Source organism: Vipera berus, assembly GCF_964194415.1.
Source record: "Vipera berus genome assembly, chromosome: 1".
Taxonomy (NCBI): Eukaryota; Metazoa; Chordata; class Lepidosauria; order Squamata; family Viperidae; genus Vipera; species Vipera berus.
Window position 1 is genome coordinate 135,482,172 of NC_138202.1, and position 22,605 is coordinate 135,504,776.

The following is a 22,605-nucleotide window of genomic DNA, read 5'->3' on the forward strand; positions in this document are numbered from 1 at the left end:
CCAGAATCTTCCCAGGTATTGAGGTCAGGCTGATAGGTCTGTAATTTCCTGGATCCATTTTTTTCCTTTTTTGAAGATGGGAACTACATCAGCTCTTTTCCAATCCTCTGGTAGTTCCCCAGTGCTCCAGGATCTTTGAAAAAATATAGTTCAGTGGTTCTGAGATCACGTCTGCCAGTTCCTTGAGAACCTTGGGGTGTAATCCTTCTGGTCCTGGTGATTTGAACTCGTCTAGGCTGGACAGGTGCTCACTTACCATTTTCTTGCCTATCTTAACTTGTGTTTCTATTCTGTTTTTATGGCACTGTTTTTGATAGGTTGGTTTGTCTTTTTCCCTTTGTGTAAAGACAGAACTACATCAGCTCTTTTCCAATCCTCTGGTAGTTCCCCAGTGCTCCAGGATCTTTGAAAAAATATAGTTCAGTGGTTCTGAGATCACGTCTGCCAGTTCCTTGAGAACCTTGGGGTGTAATCCTTCTGGTCCTGGTGATTTGAACTCGTCTAGGCTGGACAGGTGCTCACTTACCATTTTCTTGCCTATCTTAACTTGTGTTTCTATTCTGTTTTTATGGCACTGTTTTTGATAGGTTGGTTTGTCTTTTTCCCTTTGTGTAAAGACAGATGCAAAAAAAACAAATTAAATAGTTTTGCTTTCTCCCTGTTGCTTGTCACCTTCTCGCCTTTCACCCACCAATGGACCAATCATTTCCTTAACTTTTTTCTTGTTTTTTACATGTTGAAAGAAGCTATTTTTGTTATTTTTGACTTTGGTCGCAAGCCTTAGTTCATTTTGAGCCTTAGCTTTCCTCACTTCATTTTTGCAGGCTTGGGCTATTTGCTGATATTCTGACTTAGTTATGTGCCCCTCTTTCCACTTTCTATACTTGTCCTTTTTATCTTTCAATTTATCAGAGAGTTCTTTATGCAGCCATACTGGTTTCTTTTGAGAGCTGTTATTTTCCCTCTTTGTTGGTATTGTGCTAGATTGGGCTTTTATTATCTCACTTTTCAAAATTTCCCAAGCTTCTTGAGTTGTTTTACCCTTGAGGATTCTCATCCATGGAATCCTTCCTAAGCCCTCTCTAAGTTTATTGAAATTAGCTCTCTTAAAGTCCAAGACTCTAGTTTGACTGTGTTTTATTGCTTGTGCTTCCATAATGTTGAATTCCAATATTGCATGATCAATTCCTCCTAAAGTTCCTTTGGCTTCAACACCTTCTATCATTTCATCTCTGTTAGTGAGAATTAGATCCAAAATGGCTAATCCCCTAGTTCCCTTCTCTACTTTTTGGGAGACAAAGTTGTCTGCTAGGTTTGTCAGGAATCTGTTTGATCTTCCACTTGGTGCAGAGTTTGTTTCCCAGTTCATGTCAGGGTAGTTAAAGTCCCCCATTATTATTGTGATGTGCTTCCTACATACCTTAGTTAGCTGACTAGCAAAAAGTTCATCTATTTCCTCTGTTTGGTTGGGTGGCCTATAGTATACACCTACGGCAATGTCATTTTCCCCCCTTTTATATTTACCCAAATGCATTCAAGATTCAATGATTGATTCAATCTTGCAATATTATCCCGGGACACGTACATTTGCCTTTATTCGTGATAATTGCATTGTTCAGTTCAATTATCCTTGCCTGTTCTCAGCTGTTGAAGGCCACCAGGTGTCATTATCAATGGTTGGGTTCAAGCTATTCAGTGTCTACTTGGAATATGGGGGGGAAACCCCCCAGCAAATCCAGTGTTACTGGAGACCCTAGTCTGTTTCAGCATCATATTGCACCTTAAAAATGAACAATGCTATTATTATATATTTGCATACATTGTGTTTTATTTCTTAAGATGACTTCATGAGTTACAAGCTACTGGTTTAGGAGGAAAGGGAACTGTAGCAAGTGAAGTTGTAAGGAAGTAAAGTGCAGAGCTATTATTGGTTATTCCCCAACAGTATGCAGGAATACAGTCAGAAAAAAGCTCAGGTTAAGATGTATGGCAAAATCTTATGAGCTGGCCCCCAGGGTCTGAATATTTTGAAAATGGTGGTAAGAGAGTATGTCAGGAATAAATCAGGAAGTTTTTTATATACTGATTCATTTCCTTTATTATATAGATCCAGGTTGCTTATCTTTAAGGGAAAAAAATATTCCAGCTTTGTTCATAGTTTATACAGACACACAAATGCTGGAGAAAAGAAAGACAAGATTCCTGATATGCAAATTTAAGATACAATTTATAGTTTTCTAACAAACTGTGTAATTTATTTCTGTTTATTGTCCTTATTGTTCTTCATCTTGTTGCATTATAAAGGAAGTGAAATTTATCTTTTAATTTGTATTGCAACATGAATTGAAAGAAAGAAAGCTTTTTTTGTTATGTATGGCTCCAACTACCTAGCAGAGTATTTTTGAAACATAGTTCCTTTAATATTAGACCTTGTGCTTGCTGAGTAAACGGGGTGGATTCTTTAAAGAGAGAGTTACAGAGGATATCCAGAAATTTTTCTTAGAGGTTTAAAATGTGGTCCTACGAGGATGGGTTCTGTGGGACTAAGTAGTGGGGAAAAAAAGGTTCCATGGTTCCTCTGAGTAACTTTTAATATAAGACTTTAAACGTTATACAACATTCAAACATTGCTGTGGTTTTTTTTGATACTTAAAAATTGTTTTGAAAATTGAATGGTGTTAGTGAACATGCACTGAATTGTGATATTAACATTCAAAAATCACACCACAATGGAAAGAGTATTTTTTTTCTTTCCCCAATTTAATAGCCCAAGTAACAAGAACTTCAAGGTTAGCACATGGCCAACAAAGTAATATTTAATATTTTTATTTCTAGTTATGTTTCTACAGTTCTGCCAAAGCCAGGCTCAATGCAAATTCAAAATGTTTTTTTTAATAAAAAAATGTTTGACTTTTATGAATATATTTAAACATTATTTTTGAAATCATTTTTGTTTTGTTCCAGATAAAACAGCTGTAATCCTTGGGGTTCCTCCTGAACCCAGTTCCCTAGTTAGCTATCACACAATTCTGCTGCCAGTGCTTCCTCCTTCTTTCTGCAAAGCAATTCCCTACACCTCTTCTCCAACCCATCCCCAAGCTTTTCTTAAGGTTCATCAATCTTCTAGAGTGACATGGAATGGAGAGCTGAAATATGAAAACATTTTCGTATTGTTTTAGCTGAATTGCTAAAAGGAAAATGGAAATGGAAGCTTTCAGTAGATATCCATTGAATCTGGGCTAACTTTCTTTCTTCTGTATTGCATTCTACAAGCTGCTGTCCCCTGTTCTGATGATATCCAACTCTTCTGAACAGCTTTTCATGGTATACAAAGGAACAGAGCAATAATCCCCTTCTATATTCAATTTACAAGCATTCACTGGTATACAAGTAATAAAGCTTGACATTTTAGGGGTCACTGAATGTGATGGATTGGGATTAGACATTTTCCACCAGAAGATAACACTTTTTATTAATCAGAGAATGAAAAATAAAGAAGAAATGACATTGCTTGTATACGTAAGAAGGATACAACAAGAACAGGCATAGGTCATCACCCTTCCTTGTTCAATGTTGTTGGAGCAAAGTAATGATAATGGATATACAGCTTTCCTGGATAGCTTTTCTACCCTTCTAAGTTTGTTAAGTCAAGAGTTTACTATATATCTCTCAAGGCATGAAACAGGATGCCACGTCTGCAAGAAAACAAGCAAGCTCAGAGAGCAGCAAGGACCCTTAATTTTTAGGACTGATAAAAAACAATCTGGTAAAAATTTGCACACATACAGACAGAGGTGAGAGATGTAGTGGTGCCAAGTTATACAACATCAGGAAAGAATAAAAAAAAAAACCTGCAGAAGTATCAGGGCCTGATGGAGGAACTGGAGAGAATATGGAAAATAAAAACCAAAGTGGACCCAGAGTGGTGGTAGGAACAGTCAGTGTTGTGCTTCCTAAACTGGGAACCAGGAACCACATCAGAGCTCTCTCTCCAGAAGAGGGGAGTGCTAGGAACAGCTAAGATCCTGCACAAAACCCTCAGACTTCAAGGCCTCTGGTAGAGGACTTGAGATTCAGGGTCCTCTACTATAGGGATGAGAAGGACACACACACACACACACATAATAACTGCCATGGTAAGGAGAGGTATTTTATTTTATTCACACCCTTTCCCCATCATTCCTCTAGCCTACTGGTGTTTGATATATCAATACAGGCCACAATGAGCAAAAACATGTGTTATGATCTCATGATAAAAATCTTGATCTTTTTTAGATGGATTGTGATGCTGCACAGAAGCATGTAACATATGTATCTTGCGTTGTAGTGTGATGATGTATGTTTCACCATTTACCTACCCAATTCCTCTCTTTCAGATGCCAATTATTAAAGCATCTAATTAGAGCTCTAATCATTGTTGTAATTAGTCTGTCTTGCTAACTATTAGCAGTATAAACATGTCAGTCTTAGTAGGTATGTAATTTCATCAGATTTTTACAAAGGGACAGATCTACTGTTTTAAGTTACACAGAAATTGTTCAACATATAGTAAGAAGGATAAGAATAATTTTTATGCCTCAAAATTGGAATAATTCTCCTACATCTTCTGACATATAAAATATACAATCTTGAATACACATTAAATGCCATTTTCTTTTTACTAATAAGCCACTGGAACAATATTTTGGTTTTACACATTCTTGTAAAGGAACTGAATTCCTGTATTTTGCTTATTATTTTTTATACATAGATGATAATCTATGCTGGTATGCATCAGAAGGGTCATATAAATATTAATGACTATGATATGTAATATTAATATCTATTATGCTGATAATTAGATGAAAACTTCCTTGATTAATAATGTGATAATACATTTTGCAGCACAAATGAGGAACTGAATAATACAGATTGCTCTATGCCAAACTCTAATTTTCAACAAAGTGCGTATATAAAAGCTAATTGTCTGTATTGTTCAATCAATTACTTCTTTATGGCACACACTATGACATTATGATATGATAAGTTATCACTAATCAACTAACCAAAATGAAAGCAAAATACTGGAGATATGGACCACTACACCCTTGCAAATTATTAATTTTTATTACAACTAGGGCAACCATTTCTATTGGTTTTAAACATTGAAAATATGAGCTTAGCATTCTATATATAAACATTAGTTAAAATATTCCTTGTTTCTATTAATCCTTTATTAAAGAATATTACCATTGTTTTTTAAAGGGTATATGTTGAAGAAATGTTAACTATCCATTAAGAATGTAATTATTATTACATATTTGTACTGTTGTAGCCTATTAATTTTGCACAGGGAAATAAACATTCAAACTTATGGAAAATACACATTTTGAAGCACTTATAGCTATTTTGCCTTTTTGGTAAACAGTACAGTGCCTTGCTCTGTGTATAATTCTAGTATTTCTTGCCTGGCATTTTGTTGTTGTGCTGGAATGTATTGATAAATTGGTATAGTTAATTATTCAAAAATTACAAGTTATGTTCCAGATGAATGCAATTACTTCTCACTTCAGCTTTGCTTTTTTGCCCCTATTTAGCGAGATGTATTCTTACCAGTAGCATTTAAGTATTCATGCCAACTTGATTAACAACAGATGAATCAACATATCCTTAAAATATTTGATTTCATGGACTGTTAGCAGAATTTTCTGCCACAGAAAAACTTGTATGTATACTTTGTTATCTTATTATGACCAAACAGTACAATGAATCATACAGTTTTTCAAAGTGTTAAATACCAAGAACCTTAATTTCAAGACTGAGTTCGTCTTATATTTAAATCTTAATTATTTATTTTTGTTTTCTTTTTATATTTTTTTAATAAAATGTATGTCCTATTGTTTCTGCAGGAATTCTCAGGAATATTTGATATCACTAGCAATGGTATTTTTCTGGATTGCCTGGCAGAAAATGATTTTTTTTTCTTCCCTTGTGAAATATCACTTAACTGGAATTCCAGTTCTTATCAAGAACTCACTTTCAAAAAACAATCCTGATTCATTAATTCATCTTGTCCTCATGTTATCTCTGTGAAATTATGGGAAAGATTATCAGACCATTTGAAGTGTGTTATTATCAATATACACATGACTTTAACTCAAACATCATCATGGTATACAGTAAGTCACTCAAGATTGAACTGTGGATTACATGGTGCTCTCTAAACTTGGATATTTGATTACAGACATTTCATTACACGACTAGGCAATATCTTCAGTGCTAGGAAGGAGTGGAGCTTGTTCTCAGTTTCTATAAAGTAAATGCCTTGTCAGTGTTAGTCAGGGTGTTGTTTTCTCCTTTATTAGACTGTTATTTGCTGCTTGATTATTTGTCTGATGTTAATGCTGGTGTTAATCAGTACTTATTTGGGTGTGGATTCCTGGCTTCCAGGAATTCCTTAGTGATTTTGAATTTAGCTTGGTCTAGAATGCTCACAGTTTCCCAGTTGAAACTATGGTTAATTCTGTTCATCTATTGTGAAATTAAGGCATTTTTATTGTGTTGTCTGATTGCTAGTTGCTATTGATGAATGCATGCTGTTAGTCTTCTCCATGTTATCCTACATAGTATCTTGTATTTTTAAGTTTTTGATTTTCTGGAGACACTGTGGCAGGGAATTGATAGACTAGTCACTCCCTAGTTTTTGATTTTCTGGAGACACTGTGGCAGGGAATTGATAGACTAGTCACTCCCTTAGGTGAGATGTCTAAACTTTTTTGTAACATCTTTAACTATGTTACATGTTGGTGTGTTTCTGATGTATTTTCCTAATGTAATGTATGCTCCTAAAAGAGCCTTGGTGGAGCAGTGGGCTGATGCCTCCTTAAGTAACACCAGCTGCCTGCAATTAGTGCAGGTTCGAGTCCCACCAGGCTCAAGGTTGACTCAGCCTTCCATCCTTCCCAGATAGGTAAAATGAGGACCCAGATTGTTGGGGGCAATTAAGCTGACTTTGTAATAATGCCGCTTGGGGTGTGTGTGAAAGCCCTAACAAGCAGGCATATACATAGAATGAAGGCTACTGCTAAGCTTGTAAGCCGCCCTGAGTCTTCGGAGAAGGGCGGGATATAAATGTAACAAAAATAAAAATAAATAAATAATATATATTCCTAATCAAGGAACTAACAACTCAGGTAAACAGTCAAGCAGTAAATGACACCCTAGTCAAGGATCAAAAACAAAGCAACATCCCCGCCACACTGATATTCTGCAAGCTACTGTATACAAATAGAAAGCAAACCCCATTCTCTTCTAGCACTGAAGATATTACCTAATCTGGTAACAAAACATCCTAAAACAAACAACCAAGCTCAGAGACCACTAACTCTATACAGAGCTCTCTTAGTCAATCAGAATAGAGCTGGAAGGGACCTTAGAGGTCTTCTAGTCCAACCCCTTGCTGAAGCAGAAGACCCTATGCCATTTCAGATAGGTGGTTGTCCAGTTTTTTCTTTAAAACCTTCAGTGATGAAGCACCTAACTTCTGAAGGCAAGCTGTTCCACTGATTAATTGTCCTTACTGTTAGGAAGTTTCTCCTTAATTTCAGGATGATTCTTTGATTAGTTTCCTTCCATTGTTTCTTCTCTTGCCTTCTGGTACTTTGGAAAATAAGCTGAACTCCTCTTCTTTGTGGCAGCCCCTCAAATACTGGAATACTGCTATGATGTTATCCCATGATAGCAGTGAAGAACCATTCTTCATATATTTTTTGTTAGTTTAATTATTGGTTTTAATTTGAGATAACACCCAGAGTCATTGCTATGAGTGGGACAGCTATATTCATCAATAAATTGATCCATCAATCAATCACTCAAGAATTTTTTTAAGCAACCTATGATTAGTTTGTTCATTTGTATAAGAAATTTTAAATCAAGTCGAAAACAAAATCAAAGAATAATTACTTAAAAATCCCAAATAAGAAGTTTCCTATAGATTTTATCTTACTCTTAGCTTTTTAAAATTGATCAGCTGATAAAATAAACATGGAAACCTTTCTTACCAGTTGCTGGTCTTGTACACCCCATGCTGCATACTGTAAAACTGAGTCCTCTACTTCTGGAGGATTTAACTCCCAAACTTCCCTTGAAAAAAGTAAACACTTTACTTGGACACATTTGTAGCATTCAGTACTCAAAGCAAGATTTATCAAACATTATCTTACCTTGTCTGTATGTTATATATCACGTATGAAGCTGTATAAGAATAATGAAAAACCTGTAAAACAAGGAATAAGAAGTATCCATGAATATGATTATCAGGGTTATAAAATAACTTCTTTATTTTTTTTTTGTTTACTATCATACTGATCAGAACGTTCAGTTACAGAGTATTGGGCAGTCTCCCAATAAATACAGAATATACTAACTATAAGATTTTATTCAAATCAATCTAGAATTTAGAAAAGAGCTTGATCTCCTTGGACAAAGTCATATGACCCCTGTGTCCACACATGACCTAAATATAAGTCTGGACTCTAAACTTAAAACTCCTATCAAATACCATTACAAATCAACAAATGCTGTCTGTTAAATTTTACTTTATGCTGAAGTTCAATTACCATTACAAAATATAACCAATGAATTGGTCAAACTGTATTAGCATAAACTCTTACAGGTCTGCAAGGATATGATCAATAAAATATGCCTTCTCAGAAAAGGAGCCACACATCTTGGCTAAATTGTTTTGGGGAATTCTAGCACTTCTACCTGGAGTCAGGTCTTCAGCAGTAACTGGATATTTCTTTCAATACAAGTATAATATCACAAAATTAAAAACTTGTATTGAAAGACGTATACACACAAATATATATATATATATATATATATATATATATATATATATATATATATATATATATATATATATATATATATATATATATATTCCCTTTGGCTTAAGGCAAGATATAAAATAGAAAAAAGATTAAGTAGTGAACTAAGTAGTGAACTAATTAAGTAGTAGTGAAATTACAGTCAAAAACAATAAGCCAATTTAAGTAAATCCAACTTTTTAAAAAATGGAATAATGAGGAAAATAAACCATGGAAGGGTAGGTTAACCAAAAAAGTAATACCAAATTATTCAGCTTACTAATGACAATAGTCTTTATAATGACCATATTCACTTCCACTATTTCTAGACACCAGATTCATAAATCTTCATTTTTTGAACTTTTCAATTATTGTCAAGGACCCCAATTCCCTCCAGGCACAACTTTCTTGGTAATAGTATATTCTCTAATAATATATTCCAAATTTATTAGATCAGGAATATATATTGGATATTAACATGCATTCTTTACTTTTAAAAAAGGTATAGATCATAAACATGTAAACAGTATTCAATGTTAAGCTCTTGGAATATTTGAGTTCAGATATGGGAGATTTTTAGTTTCAAAGATTTATAAGGATATCACTTGAACAAATTATATCTTGTATTATGCTACCCTTTATGTGTGCTAACATATTTTCTTCAGGTCCTTAAGCTATTCATGCAAAATGATAAGTATATGTAATAGGCATGGATTACTTGAAGTTTCAAAACACTTTTGATTAAGACTTTTCACTAAAAAGGTATTGTATACACAGTAGTGGAACAGTTTAGCATCATTGTTATTTAGTCCTTACTGGCATGACCAAAATGCTGCATCAACTTTAAAAAAAATATTTTTAAACAGCTACAATGAAGTTAAATGATAAAATCATAACTACCTGAAGCACCATTTATCTTATTCAATCAACATCAATTACTTAAAATGATTTATTGCATCTCTTGCTCCTCACTGGGCTGAATTTATGGATAGTATTAACATTTTTGACTGTGAAATATTACTGTCATAACAACGGTATTTTGCCAAGCCAAAATAAATATAAGAAAGAGACATTTCTAGACATCTAATTCATCTCACATGAAAAGAGGCTGTCAACCTAGTCTAAATTGCAAAAAGCACATCTTGAAAATCTGCTTGGGCTTGTGCTGCTCTATTTAAAATTTATCATAAAGATTAATTGTCTCATGAAAAAGTCATCTTCTTTGGAGTGTTAATTAATCCACAATCAATTAAGCTCAACACAGCTAACCAAGATTTCAAATGTGATACAGGCCGAACTGAATGAAGAAGGAATTATATTTATTATATTAACATGGTTGGTTATATAATCAGCCAATGTTTAGACTGGATTTGGCTTTTTTATCCACCTGAGTTGGGCAGATGTGGATGTTTGATGGTGCTATACAGATTTCTTGCAGGATGTAAGCTGTTCCAAGTAAAGCTGCCTTTTGCAACTGACTGATGGTGATTTGTTAATTCCTGATGTGTTCAAGTGGCACTCCAGATGTTTGGAGATTTCACCCAAGGCACCTAATCCTTTCTCTACTCTCCAAAGGGACAAAATCAAAGTGAAAACAAACATGATATCTTGAGACTTTCCCACTGACCCTAGACACTGTAATCCAGTCCCTAGGACATTCTCATTGAAGATCAGTCTGCTTTCATTCCCCACTCTCTCACACAGGGGTATACTCAAAGTACTCAAGACACTGGCATGACAATTATCTAGGCCTCAAATTTAGAAGGTTATGGCCTTGGGTCTCCTGCACAGCTTCCATAAACTTGCATGCCTATGCTTCTAAGTATATCCTGCCTTCTTCCTATGACCTCAAGATAGCATATACTTTGAAATAGCCTTGGACTAGGAAATAACAAATAACACAGATTCTTAATAAGTTAACTAAGGAAGGCCATCAAGGTGTTAAGAAATCAAAATGGTTACTAAAAACTATGGTACTGCAAAAATACAATGGAACTTTTTCTTTATCTCACCAACAGTCTCTACCATCTGTTCCAAAGCATTCTCAATGTTCTGAAGCAAATTTGGGGAGTAGACAAATTGCAGAAAGGAGAGGAAAAATATGTTTCTTTGATAAATGCTATACTGTTAGCAAACAGCACCAATTAGCAATTAGGAATACTGTACATATTTCCATTACATTTCAAAAGTTGGCTTAAAGGAAAAAAATATCTGTATACTGTAGATAATTTGCACATTTCATTTTTGGAACCAGAATGGGAGACTTAAATACAGGTAATTCTTGACTTATGACCACAACTGGCCCAAAATTTCCACTGCTAAGCAAGATGGTTGTTAAGTGAGTTGCACCTGAATTTACAACCATTTTGCCATGGGTGTTAAATGAATCTCTATAGTTGTTAAGTGACTCATGTGGTTGTTAAATGAATCTGGCTTTCCCCATTGACTTTGCTTGTTGGAAGCCAGCTGAGAAGGTCACAAATGGTGATCAATGACGTCAGAAACTAGAATCATCTTAAATACATGCTGTTTGCCAAGTGCCTGAATTTTGATCATATGATCATGGGGATGCTGTGATGGTCATAAGTGTGAGAACCAGACAAAATCACTTTTTCAGTGTTGTAATTTTGAACGTTAAACAAGTGGTTGTAAATTAAGAACTACCTATAATCCATATGTGAATGAAACAACAATAGCTTGAAAACCAGTCCAAAATTCAGGCTTCTAAAAATAACAACAGCTATTTTTATCTACCATTTTTTCTATCATATCCTTCAAGCTTTGAAACAAACACTTATGGATTTATGATTTCAGACTTTATGTCAATGGAGATGTGCAAATATTTCCATTTATCAATACACTGGCCCTATTATTGTGTTCGATACAAAAATCACATTATACATAATTCTGTCATTTATTACATTGGTTCTAGGAAAATAGTTCTTAAAGCTTAAAAAGAAGGAGTGATACATCCCTAATTGAACAAATGTGGGCATGAATACACACACACACACACACACACACACACACACACACACACACACAATTAATAAAGAAGCTTTTCTATTGCTACCAAAGAAATTTGAACATTTTTAAAGGTATTGCTGTACACAGCTCAATTGGGATGTGCAGAATTCTGTACTACTGTAACATTATCTATGAAGAGAGCTGTCAACCCTTTAAATTACTCTAACTCAGGAAACAAACATCACAAGAAATATTGGAGCTCCATTGATATAACAGGATCTTGAAAGCCTGACAGCATTTCCTCTTCCATCTCTGTTACACTAAAGAGAGTCAACGCAGGTCAATATTGAGTTTCGTCTTCATGCTACCTGAGCTAGGGTTCTCACATATTTTCTTCAAGGACATTTCTGTACGTGTGACAGTAGATCTGCACAATATCTCAAACTGTGCCAACTATCATAATCTAAAACAGGAAATGGGATCCCTGGACCATTCAGACTGGTGCAGGCTTGATTCACAGAAAAATCATTTGTGCACCCTTCTTGCCACAGTGTTGAGATCACCATCTGTGAAGGACATGTCTTTACAGTAAAGTCTGCACCTCAGTAGTGGTATCCCGCTGTTGAAACAGGGTGAAGCCAGATCAAGCAGCAAAGTTGTGCTTTCTGAGGGAAAGCAGAACAAGCCTTCCTACGTGAAGATTCTGACTCTGGAGGAGCCCTGAGTGATCTGCAGGGTTCCACTTGTCTGTCTACAACACTGACCCTTCCCATTGGCCTCTCTATGACCATATCCATTTGGCTGCTGGAGAGAAGAGATTCTTGCCCAGCAGCCAAAGTTGTTCTCCCCTCCTTCCTTCTTCCTTTAAACTTAAGTGTGTTTTATACAAGTCCTTAGTTTAAATCTGAATAAAAAGGCAGGGGTGTGGTATCCCAGTGCATCATGGCCAACTTTTCCTTTCCTTTCCCCATAAAAATGAGCAGTTGCATGTGACTACTGGATTTAAGGACAAAAGATGACAAGGCTGCAACTTTCCCTTCATCTCAGCCCACAAGTATCAGTTTCTCCACAGAAATAACCACAAGAAAGATAACACACATATGCTGCCACCTCCCTGGATGGTTATCAATCATTAAATACATTTAAAAACAAAGAAATAACAAAAACAAACAAAAAATGAATGAAGATGACAGAAATGACAAACTGAAAGAAGAAGAAAAAAGAAAGGTGTCAGGACCCACCCCAATCCACATCTTAGGAAAGAACAAACTCTTGAAACAGGAATTGTCCAAAAGGAGCTTTTACTGAAACATGATTGGTAATGGGAATACTAGACAGGATCTGAACTGTGTTAGTTTGGTTCTTTTTAAAGAGTCCCCGGGTCGAACCCCCTCCCTCTAAGCCATCTGGTTTGTCCTGGATCAATTAAAATTCAGGTGTCAAATCCTTCCATGGGAAAGTGGGAACTCTCATGTCTTACGACAATTGCTCCCTTTCTTTAGAGATTCTAATCGGAGATACAAACCAGATCTCTTCCCCCGCCCCTTCGTTTGTTCTCAGTTCAAAGGTTCTTCCCCTGGCCTTTGAAGACAGCCTCCCCGGCAGGCTGAATACACATCTTCTCTTCTTCTCCTTGGAAAAATGGCAGAATCCAGGGGGAGGTATAAGATTTTAGAAACATACAGATAGAGTTTTATGAATGGGATATAAATGGATTCTGACAAAAGGATTTCATTCACCTGCCCCAAAGGCTGGGATGAAGAACCAGGTCTGTGAGGACTCTTTGAAATATCAGTAGGGTGCGGGCTATTCGAATCTTTAGGAAAACTTCATTCTGAAGGCAGGCACTGCCACAGAGCAGGCTCCAGTAGAAGAGAATATATGTAGCTTAGGGTTGAACTCTGGAGTGCTCAGAGTTTGGTTGTTTGCTTACAGACAGCTCATTACAGATAGTCTTCCACTTATGGCCACAATTGTATCCAGAATCTTGGATTGTGACTACATGGATCTTGAAATGGACCACTGGGGAAAGGGTCCAGACCTCCCACTACACCTGAGAGGCCCAGGCCCTCTTCCTGTCTCACTGGGGAGTATGATTGTGAACATGCAGGCATTCACTAGTGTTTTTGCCAGATTTGAGGTCCATTCCTAAAACACCCCAAGGGATTTCTGAACTTTTCAGAATGCTGGCCTTTGCAAGTGTCTTTCCCTCTCCTCCCCTCCCCTTTTCCTACAGAGCTTATCTAGAAGGGAAGGGAAAACACCAGTGAACTGCTGGTGTTCTGAGGTAGCATTTTCCTCTTCTACAGAAAATTCTAGCAAATGATGTTCTGAATGGCTCGGAATGCTGGTCTGTTTGCTAGCCTTTCCCCCACCTCTCCAGAGCCTTTCTGAGCCTTCTAGGGATGGGGTGGGAGAAGCACTAGTGAATGCCATCATTCTGAAAGGCTCAGAATGCTTGCACAGAGGAGAAAGGAAACCCTGCAGTGTGCTTGGAAGAATGGAACTGAAATCCAATGTCTTCTCTGCTTGCAACCTTCCCTGCTGGCTTCCCCATTGATTTTCTGGGGAAGCTGGCAGAGAAGATTGCAAATGGCAATCTCATGATCGCAGAGCACTTGGCAACCATTGGTAAATATGGACAGGTTGCCAAGCACCTGAAATGCTGTCATGGGGGAAGGTAGCATAATGTTTTCCAATAGTGATGACATTTCCTAACAGAAGAAATAATCTTTACAAAAGATGCATGATAGAATCCCATGCATTGGCTTAGCAAATCTTTTTTTTTTTAATCCCAATTAGGGCAGTGTGGTCCTTTGGATTTGAGAGGAAGAGGGTGCTTTCACACACACAATTGCACTCCAAACCTGTATCTTCTAAAGGCAATCGTATCTTAGAACTACAAAGCTGCCCTTCACAGTGTCAGGTTCTGTTAAAGAACACTGCAGCATGCTCAAAGCACCCTTTGGCCTCTGAGTTCAAGTGTGAGGGCTAGATCAAAAGCAAAGGGCCTGAAATCCGGCTGATTCATTACAGCAACATTGCACAAGTGTCAACCAATCCTAAGTGACTAATAAGCCAAGTGACTCAGTCCATTAGGATTCACCAGCAGGAGAAAGAAAAGTAAGATTTTAACCTTGAATTCACTATACAGATAGTCCTTGACTTACAACAGTTCATTTAGTGACTGTTCGAAATTACAACTTCACTGAAAAAAGTGAATTATGGCCATTTTTCACACTTTCAACCATTACAGCACCCCCATGGTCATGCGATCAGAATTCGGACACTTGGCAACTGATTCATCGTGGGGTCATGTGATCACCTTTTGCAACCTTCTGACACTTAATGGTCAGACACTTACCAGTTTAACAAGTGCAGTGATTCACTTAACAACTGTGGTAAGAAAGGTTGTAAAATGGGGCAAAACTCACTTAACAATGTCTCACTTAGCAACATAAATGTGCTCAATTGTGGTCGTAAGTTGAGGACTACCTATATTTCAGGACACACACAGACAACTTGTGTGTTATTGTTTGCAGATGTGTGTTTTCTCCATGGCAACAGCTTTGTAATAAAAACTAAATATCTACCCACAAATTGTATACCTAGTTTAAGAAATGATCAGGTAGATTCAGCCCTATTTGCTAGTTTTAGAGCTGAGAACTTTAAAATTAACTGTTGTCTTCATTGAACACAGTGAGACAAATGTCCCATTAGATGCTTTTAAATATGTATTTCATATACATTGTTACTTTTATTATGCTTGATTTATGCATTATACAAAGAAATGCTTCATAATCTAATCATAAAAAGAATAAGAGCTACTAATATTGTATTTCACTGAAACATTATTTCATAATGATCTCAGAGAGATTGTAATACTGTATAGTAATATACATATATACAAAGTCCTCTGCTCTGTTTGCTAACACTACATGTTCACATATTAAAACAAAACTGACTACATTTTATTTAATGTTGATTTGTTGTTAGACTACTGTATGTTCATAATTAAAATCACCTCTACACCTGAATTGGCAGCATATGCTTGTTTAATGAGGCAGGGCTTAAATATCTCTATTTTTTATAGATTTACAGTAAAAGATTATCCCTTCAAAACAGAGTCAACTAAAATAACAATACATTCGGAATTTCAAAGAATAATATGACATCAGAATAATAATTCACATGTTGCCAAAGGTCTGAAACTGATCTAATAGAAGCTCATCTTTCTCGCAAATGAAGGAAAAGCAGCATGGTTTAGCTAGAATAACCCAAAGCAACAGTGGGAAACCTGTTTCTTAGAAAAGCAGAATATCCAAACTGTCACCACCACACAGGTGGGCAGCCCAACAACTGTATACCACATGCAGCCCTTAGTCTTGTTCAATACAGCCTCCAAAGCTGTCCCTCAGAAGACACACAATAGCTATGAATTCATTCCAAAATACATATAATAAAGATATCATTGACCTAGTCAGTATCATAGTGACTTAACTAAAGACACAAAAGCATAATACACACATACAATTTATGGTCAATATTTTACTAAAACACATACAGCTTTACAGTCAATCAAACATGCTTCTTTGTCTTCGTTTGTCTCCATGCTATATATGCAGCATGTAGTTAATATGATTAAACTTTTTCTTGTGGGTCTACTATAAAGGACTTGGGCTTCTAAAAATTTCAAAGCTTTCAGTCCTTTTATAAAAATATTTTTGGCTTATCTGTAGCAAAGAAATCATGCTAACTGTTACTCCCTTGGGACTCCCTTATTCATCAACTCCTCTTTCAACTTACAATAAGGTATACAATGTTTAGAAATGCAAATAGAAACAGTTTAAAAGCTTTTAGAAGATTTCTTTTTCTTTCTCTCTTTCTTCTTTGGTGAATACTTTTTAAAAAAAATAGTACGGAGAGAAAAACTACTAGCATAGTTTAGGCTTAAACTGAAGAAAGTAGGGAAAAGCACTAGGCCATTCAGGTATGAATTAAATCACATCCCTGTTGAATATACAGTAGAGGTAACAAATAGATTTAAGGAATTTGATCTGATAGACAGAGTGCCTGAAGAACTATGGACAGAGGTTCGCAACATTGTACAAGAAGTAGCAACTAAAACCATCCCAAAGAAAAAGAAATGCAAGAAAGCAAAATGTCTGTCTGAGGAAGCTTTGCAAATAGCTGAGGAAAGGAGGGAAGCGAAAGGCAAGGGAGAAAAAGAAAGATATGCCCAATTGAATGCAGAATTCCAGAGAATAGTTAGAAGAGATAAGAATGCTTTCTGAAATGAACAGTGCAAAGAAATAGAAGAAAACAATAGAATAGGGAGGACCAGAGATCTTTTCAAGAAAATTGGAGAGATGAAGGGAACGTTTCATGCAAAAATGGGCATGATAAAGGACCAAAATGGCAGGGACCTAACAGAGGCAGAAGAGATTAAGAAGAAGTGGCAAAATTACGCAGAAGAACTATACAAGAATGAGCTTAACGTCCCTGATAATCACAATGAGGTGGTCACTGACCTTGAGCCAGACATCTTACAATGAGAAGTTAAGTGGGTGGGCCTTAGAAAAGCTGAGCAACAACAAAGCTAGTGGAGGTGACAGTATTCCAGCTGAGCTATTCAAAATATTAAAAGACGATGCAGTAAAAGTGCTACACTCAATTTGCAAGCAAATTTGGAAAACTCAACAGTGGCCACAGGATTGGAAAAGATCAGTTTACATTCCAATTCCAAAGAAAGGCAGTGCCAAAGAATGTTCAAACTATCGCACCATTGCACTCATTTCTCATGCTAGTAAAGTTATGCTTAAAATCCTACAAGCTAGACTCCAGCAGTATGTGGATCGAGAACTACCAGAAGTACAGGCAGGATTTTGAAGAGGCAGAGGAACTAGAAATCAAATGCCCAACATACGCTGGATCATGGAGAAAGCTAGAGAGTTCCAGAAAAACCTCTACTTCTGCTTCATTGACTATGCTAAAGCTTTTGATTGTGTGGATCACAACAAACTGTGGCAAGTTCTTAAAGAGATGGGAGTACCAGACCATCTTATTTGTCTCTTGAGAAACCTATATGTGGGCCAAGAAGCAACAGTGAGAACTGGACACGGAACCACTGATTGGTTCAAAATTGGGAAAGGAGTCCAGCAAGGCTGTATACTGTCACCCTGCCTATTTAACCTATATGCAGAGCACATCATGAGAAAGGCAGGGCTAGATGAATCAAAAGTTGGAATTAAGATTGCCGGGAGAAATATCAACAACCTAAGATATGCAGATGATACCACTCTAATGGCAGAAAGTGAAGAAGAACTAAAGAGCCTCTTGTTGCGGGTGAAGAAGGAGAGTGCAAAAGTTGGGTTGAAACTTAACATTAAGAAAACCAAGATCATGGCATCCGGCCCTCTCAATTCCTGGCAAATAGATGGGGAAGAAATGGAGGTAGTGACAGATTTTATTTTCCTGGGCTCCAAGATCACTGCAGATGGGGACTGTAGCTAAGAAATTCAAAGACGCTTGCTCCTCGGGAGGAAAGCCATGGCAAATCTAGACAGCACACTAAAAAGCAGAGATATCACCCTGTCAACAAAAATGCGTGTAGTCAAGGCTATGGTCTTCCCAGTTGCAATGTATGGCAGTGAAAGTTGGACCATAAGAAAGGCTGAGCGCCAAAGAATTGAGGCCTTTGAACTATGGTGTTGGAGAAGACTCCTGCGAATCCCTTCGACTGCAAGGCGATCAAACCGGTCAGTCCTAGATGAAATCAACCCTGACTGCTCTTTAGAAGGCCAGATCCTGAAGCTGAAACTCAAAATACTTTGGCCACCTAATGAGAAGGAAGGACTCACTGGAGAAGAGCATAATGCTGGGAAAGATTGAGGGCAATAAAAGAAGGGGATGACAGAGAATGAGGTGGCTGGATGGAGTCACTGAAGCAGTAGGCATGAGCTTAAATGGACTCCAGAAGATGGTAGAGGATAGGAAGGCCTGGAGGATCGTTGTCCATAGGGTCGCGATGGGTCGGACACGACTTCGCAGCTAACAACAACAACAACATCTTGACTATCAACATGTGGGTGTGCTTTAAGTGAAGATGTTTCTTGATCTTTACTGTATTGTAGTTCACTTATCTAACTGCATTCCAGCCTCACAAAACTCCTTTTTGCATGGCAAAAAGGCAATAACTGATTACCTGTCACTTTTTTATTTGTGGATCCAGGACAATTTTAAACTAGATAGATTTACAAACTATTCAGTAATGTTTGATTTGAAAGAAACATCTAAATTTACTCCTGGAAGAATATATGGTATCTCAGGGATACAATACAATTATTTTCCTAAGACAAGCTGCTGCACTGGGTTGGAGAAGTAGTGATCAAGCATCATGTTCCACATACCACAAATGACATTTAGCAATATAAAATTATATAAAGAAAACAAATAAATAGTGAGACCCAGGAGTTGGGTCCTAAGAGTCCAGAACAGGATTTCAAATTTGTTGCTAATGTTGAAAATCTAAGGAAACACCTGCTGCCGGCATCATCTTCCCATTGTCCTGTGCGCCCCCACAGGGAGGGCCTTCTCAGGGTACCACCGGTTAATGAATGCCGGCGGGTTATTCCCAGGGGAAGGGCATGCTCTGTGGGTGCGCCTGCCCTATGGAACCAACTACCCACAGAACTTAGGACTGCCCCCGACCTTCGCTCATTTCGCCAGGACCTGAAAACTTGGCTCTTCGATCTGTTTGGTCCAGACTGTGGGGTTGTTAATTTAACTGGGTTTTAGATTTACTCTTGGGGCTTGAATTTAATTTAATTGTTTTAATTGTTTTTAATTTTTTGTATTCATGGTTTTAACTGCCCTGTAAACCGCCCTGAGTCCTACGAGAATAGGGCGGTATACAAAACCAATAAAATAAATAAATAAATAAATAAATAAATAAATAAATAAATAAATAAAATGATGCAAGTTGGATTTAGAGACCCAGATTACAATCATTTATTAATGAGCTTGAGACAAGCAATAGTTACAGTAATAAGAAAGGTTCTTGGAGTCATTGTTGATAAAACAGTGACAAAATTGTTTTACAGTGACAAAATGTAGCTTGTATAAATTACAGAGATTTACTTTACCTTAAAGATAATTAGAAAGAAGTGTGAAAATAAAATTAATAATAAAACTAATGCCCTTATACAAATCCATATTTCACCTAAAAGGAATTGTGATTGGGTTAGATAAAATAGCAGGATGGAAAATGTCTGGCTTCTCAAGGATGCTTCCCGTGAAAGCAAAGAAAAGCATTTCTCAACATGTTCAGTTCTCATGTTACTTTGTCTAGGAATAAAAAAGTTCTAATTTCGGCTGGCAGCAAGATGAAATCTGAGCATTCTATATTCTAAATAAAAGAGTTGAAGACCAGGGAAAAGAGACTTCTCAAAAGACATAGTAATGTTTTACAAAATTCAATTTAATTGATTTGAACACTAAATTTGATAAGTGCAATTTATTTGAAGAACAGAAAGCAGGAAAGGCACAGTTCTCTTATTGTCTTAATAAAAAATAACTTGATATCTAAAGTCAAGTGAAACTTCTTGTTCTTCACAGTCTAATTCTTTAAAAGCATGTACAATAACATTTTCTTTACAACCTGTGTTTGCTGATTCTTATCAATGACTGAATAATTCCATTTATACCCAACCTTTTCTATGGTGATATATATGAAGTTCATCCTTAATTTTTTGTATTCAACAAATTTGATTTTCTACTATTCTTAAAAGGGCATTTAACTGGTAATGTGTCAAGTCTCTTACCACTAGCTTACAAAACAAGAAAACTAGTTTCGTATAGCCTCATTAGACAAATTTTCTACAATGAAAAGAGATTTAGGTTACAGAAATTTTAGAAACTGGATATGTATACTGTAGCAGGTATTTATCAGTAAGTATGCTACGACAGTGCTCCCTTGAAACTTTGGAGTCTCTGCCTTTGACTTAAAAGAAAGTTAGCTATCCATTTAACAGATCCAAAAGGAAAACCCATCTATTCTTGTTTCGAAAACACTGATTCAAGGAATCCCTATACATACATATATGAATTATTAGCAGTGGCACACTGCTTATAACTTTCTTATGTATAGGGATCCCTCATACCAGCTTGAGAGAGCCAAATGTTAAACTTACTGGACTTGTGTGAGGTGGGTGACAGCCAGTGGCGTAGCATGGGTTGTCAGCACCCGGGGCAAGGCAAGCACCGCACCGCACGCCTGGCACCCCCCCTCCACAGTGGGCAGCGACCCGGCGGCTCAGATCGGATTCGCACAGCCAGCACTGCAGTGAGAGAGAGTGAGTGAGCCAGGCAGGGGCAGAGAGCTGTGAGTGTGAGCACCCCCCCCAGATGTTGCGCCCAGTGTGGCCGGCCCCCCCTGCACCCCCCACGCTACGCCACTGGTGACAGCCAAGGTCCAACGTTTAGTGCACCTGTCCAGTCATGCAGCAAGGTGATCTCAATGGACCCAGCAGAAATGGTTCTTAAACATTTATGGTTATGTCACTGATTATGTCAAAATGTGGTAGCAAACATGGAAGTATTCATGTCAGGATTTTAAAATATTCTGAAATAAACTACTTTAAAGCACTCTAAAAACAACCAACTGGCAGATTGCAGGAAAGCTAATATAAAATATGCACAACACTTTCCAAAGTTTATGAGAATCTAGATATTTATTTTTAAAAATCCTAGGGATAGGATGTAGAACAGATATTAGTAGTGTTAAAGAGGAGACTAATCTTTTATTTCTAATTACCAGGAGGTTGCCTTACATTTTTAGTGGCATTTCTTGATATGATTTAGTATAAATATTATAGCAAGCAGGTGAGATCACAGTATCAGCAGGGAACCTAGATGCTAGTAAATCATTTTCCTTGCTCCATCAATCTCAATTATTAAAGTAGGCAGTTTGTTCTTGGAAAATACCTTCCTGACATGCACATCTTTTATAGGCCATGTTTCACATTACTTAGCTAAACAGTTCTGATAGCCAACAAATGCAAGAATAGCCAGCATGCAATAAGATTTCTGATAGCTTTCATACTTCACGTACTTTTTTAATTTGGGTTTTGTAGCACACTATTAAAATATATGACAATTATCTAAAATTTCTGTGATTCATCTTGCATAGATTCTCCACTTCCTGTAAACTGATTATTTAGAAGTGAAGCAATAAAGGCTGAATCATATATATAAACTGTGAGGGTGTTAATATCTACCTACAGAAATATATTTGTATAATACACATAATACACATCAGGGCTAAAGATACTCAAATGGTACTGAAAATTTATTTAGTCTGAAAATGGATGATGCTTTCATTTTCACATACTGTATTAGTCAGAAATCAGTCATTATTTTTCCATTGCAGTTAAACCTACTCTGAAATTTTGAGTTCCCACATTAAAATTTATTTTTATAATAGGTTGTTAAGAAGCTAAATAATTTTTAATTATTACATCTGCAAAAAAGATAATTCATTATTAGCTATTTTTTTCAAAGTTAGATAAACTTTCTGCATAGCAAGAGAAAGTCAGTACAGGAGATTTCCGGTTTGACATTGTAGTGATACGGACACAGGAAGGCAAAGCTCTGCTTTCCATGCCCGATTTCGCCCTGTTAGGGGCCCTAAAAGGACCTTAAGTTGCCCTGAAGAAGCAATGAAGAAGGAGGAGTGCCTCACTGATCATGGAGAGACAGCAGTCTTTCTGTTCGATCCAAGGAAAGTCCT

At 36.8% G+C, this 22,605-nt stretch overlaps 1 protein-coding gene across 4 annotated transcripts in view; it reads right to left on the reverse strand.

The window, feature by feature from the left end:
- Positions 1-22,605, reverse strand: part of DPP10 (dipeptidyl peptidase like 10) — a 420,223-nt gene that overhangs the window by 83,239 nt on the left and 314,379 nt on the right. For all 4 annotated transcript variants that reach the window (XR_014026226.1, XM_081326185.1, XM_081326184.1 and 1 more), the window contains 2 exons: positions 8,202-8,254; positions 8,040-8,121 (listed from right to left, as the gene is read on the reverse strand). Coding sequence is in view for 3 of the 4 variants with exons in the window: in XM_081326185.1 (XP_081182311.1) it covers positions 8,040-8,121; positions 8,202-8,254 (135 nt within the window). In the remaining variant the exon portion in view is untranslated. The remainder of the gene's footprint in view (positions 1-8,039; positions 8,122-8,201; positions 8,255-22,605) is intronic.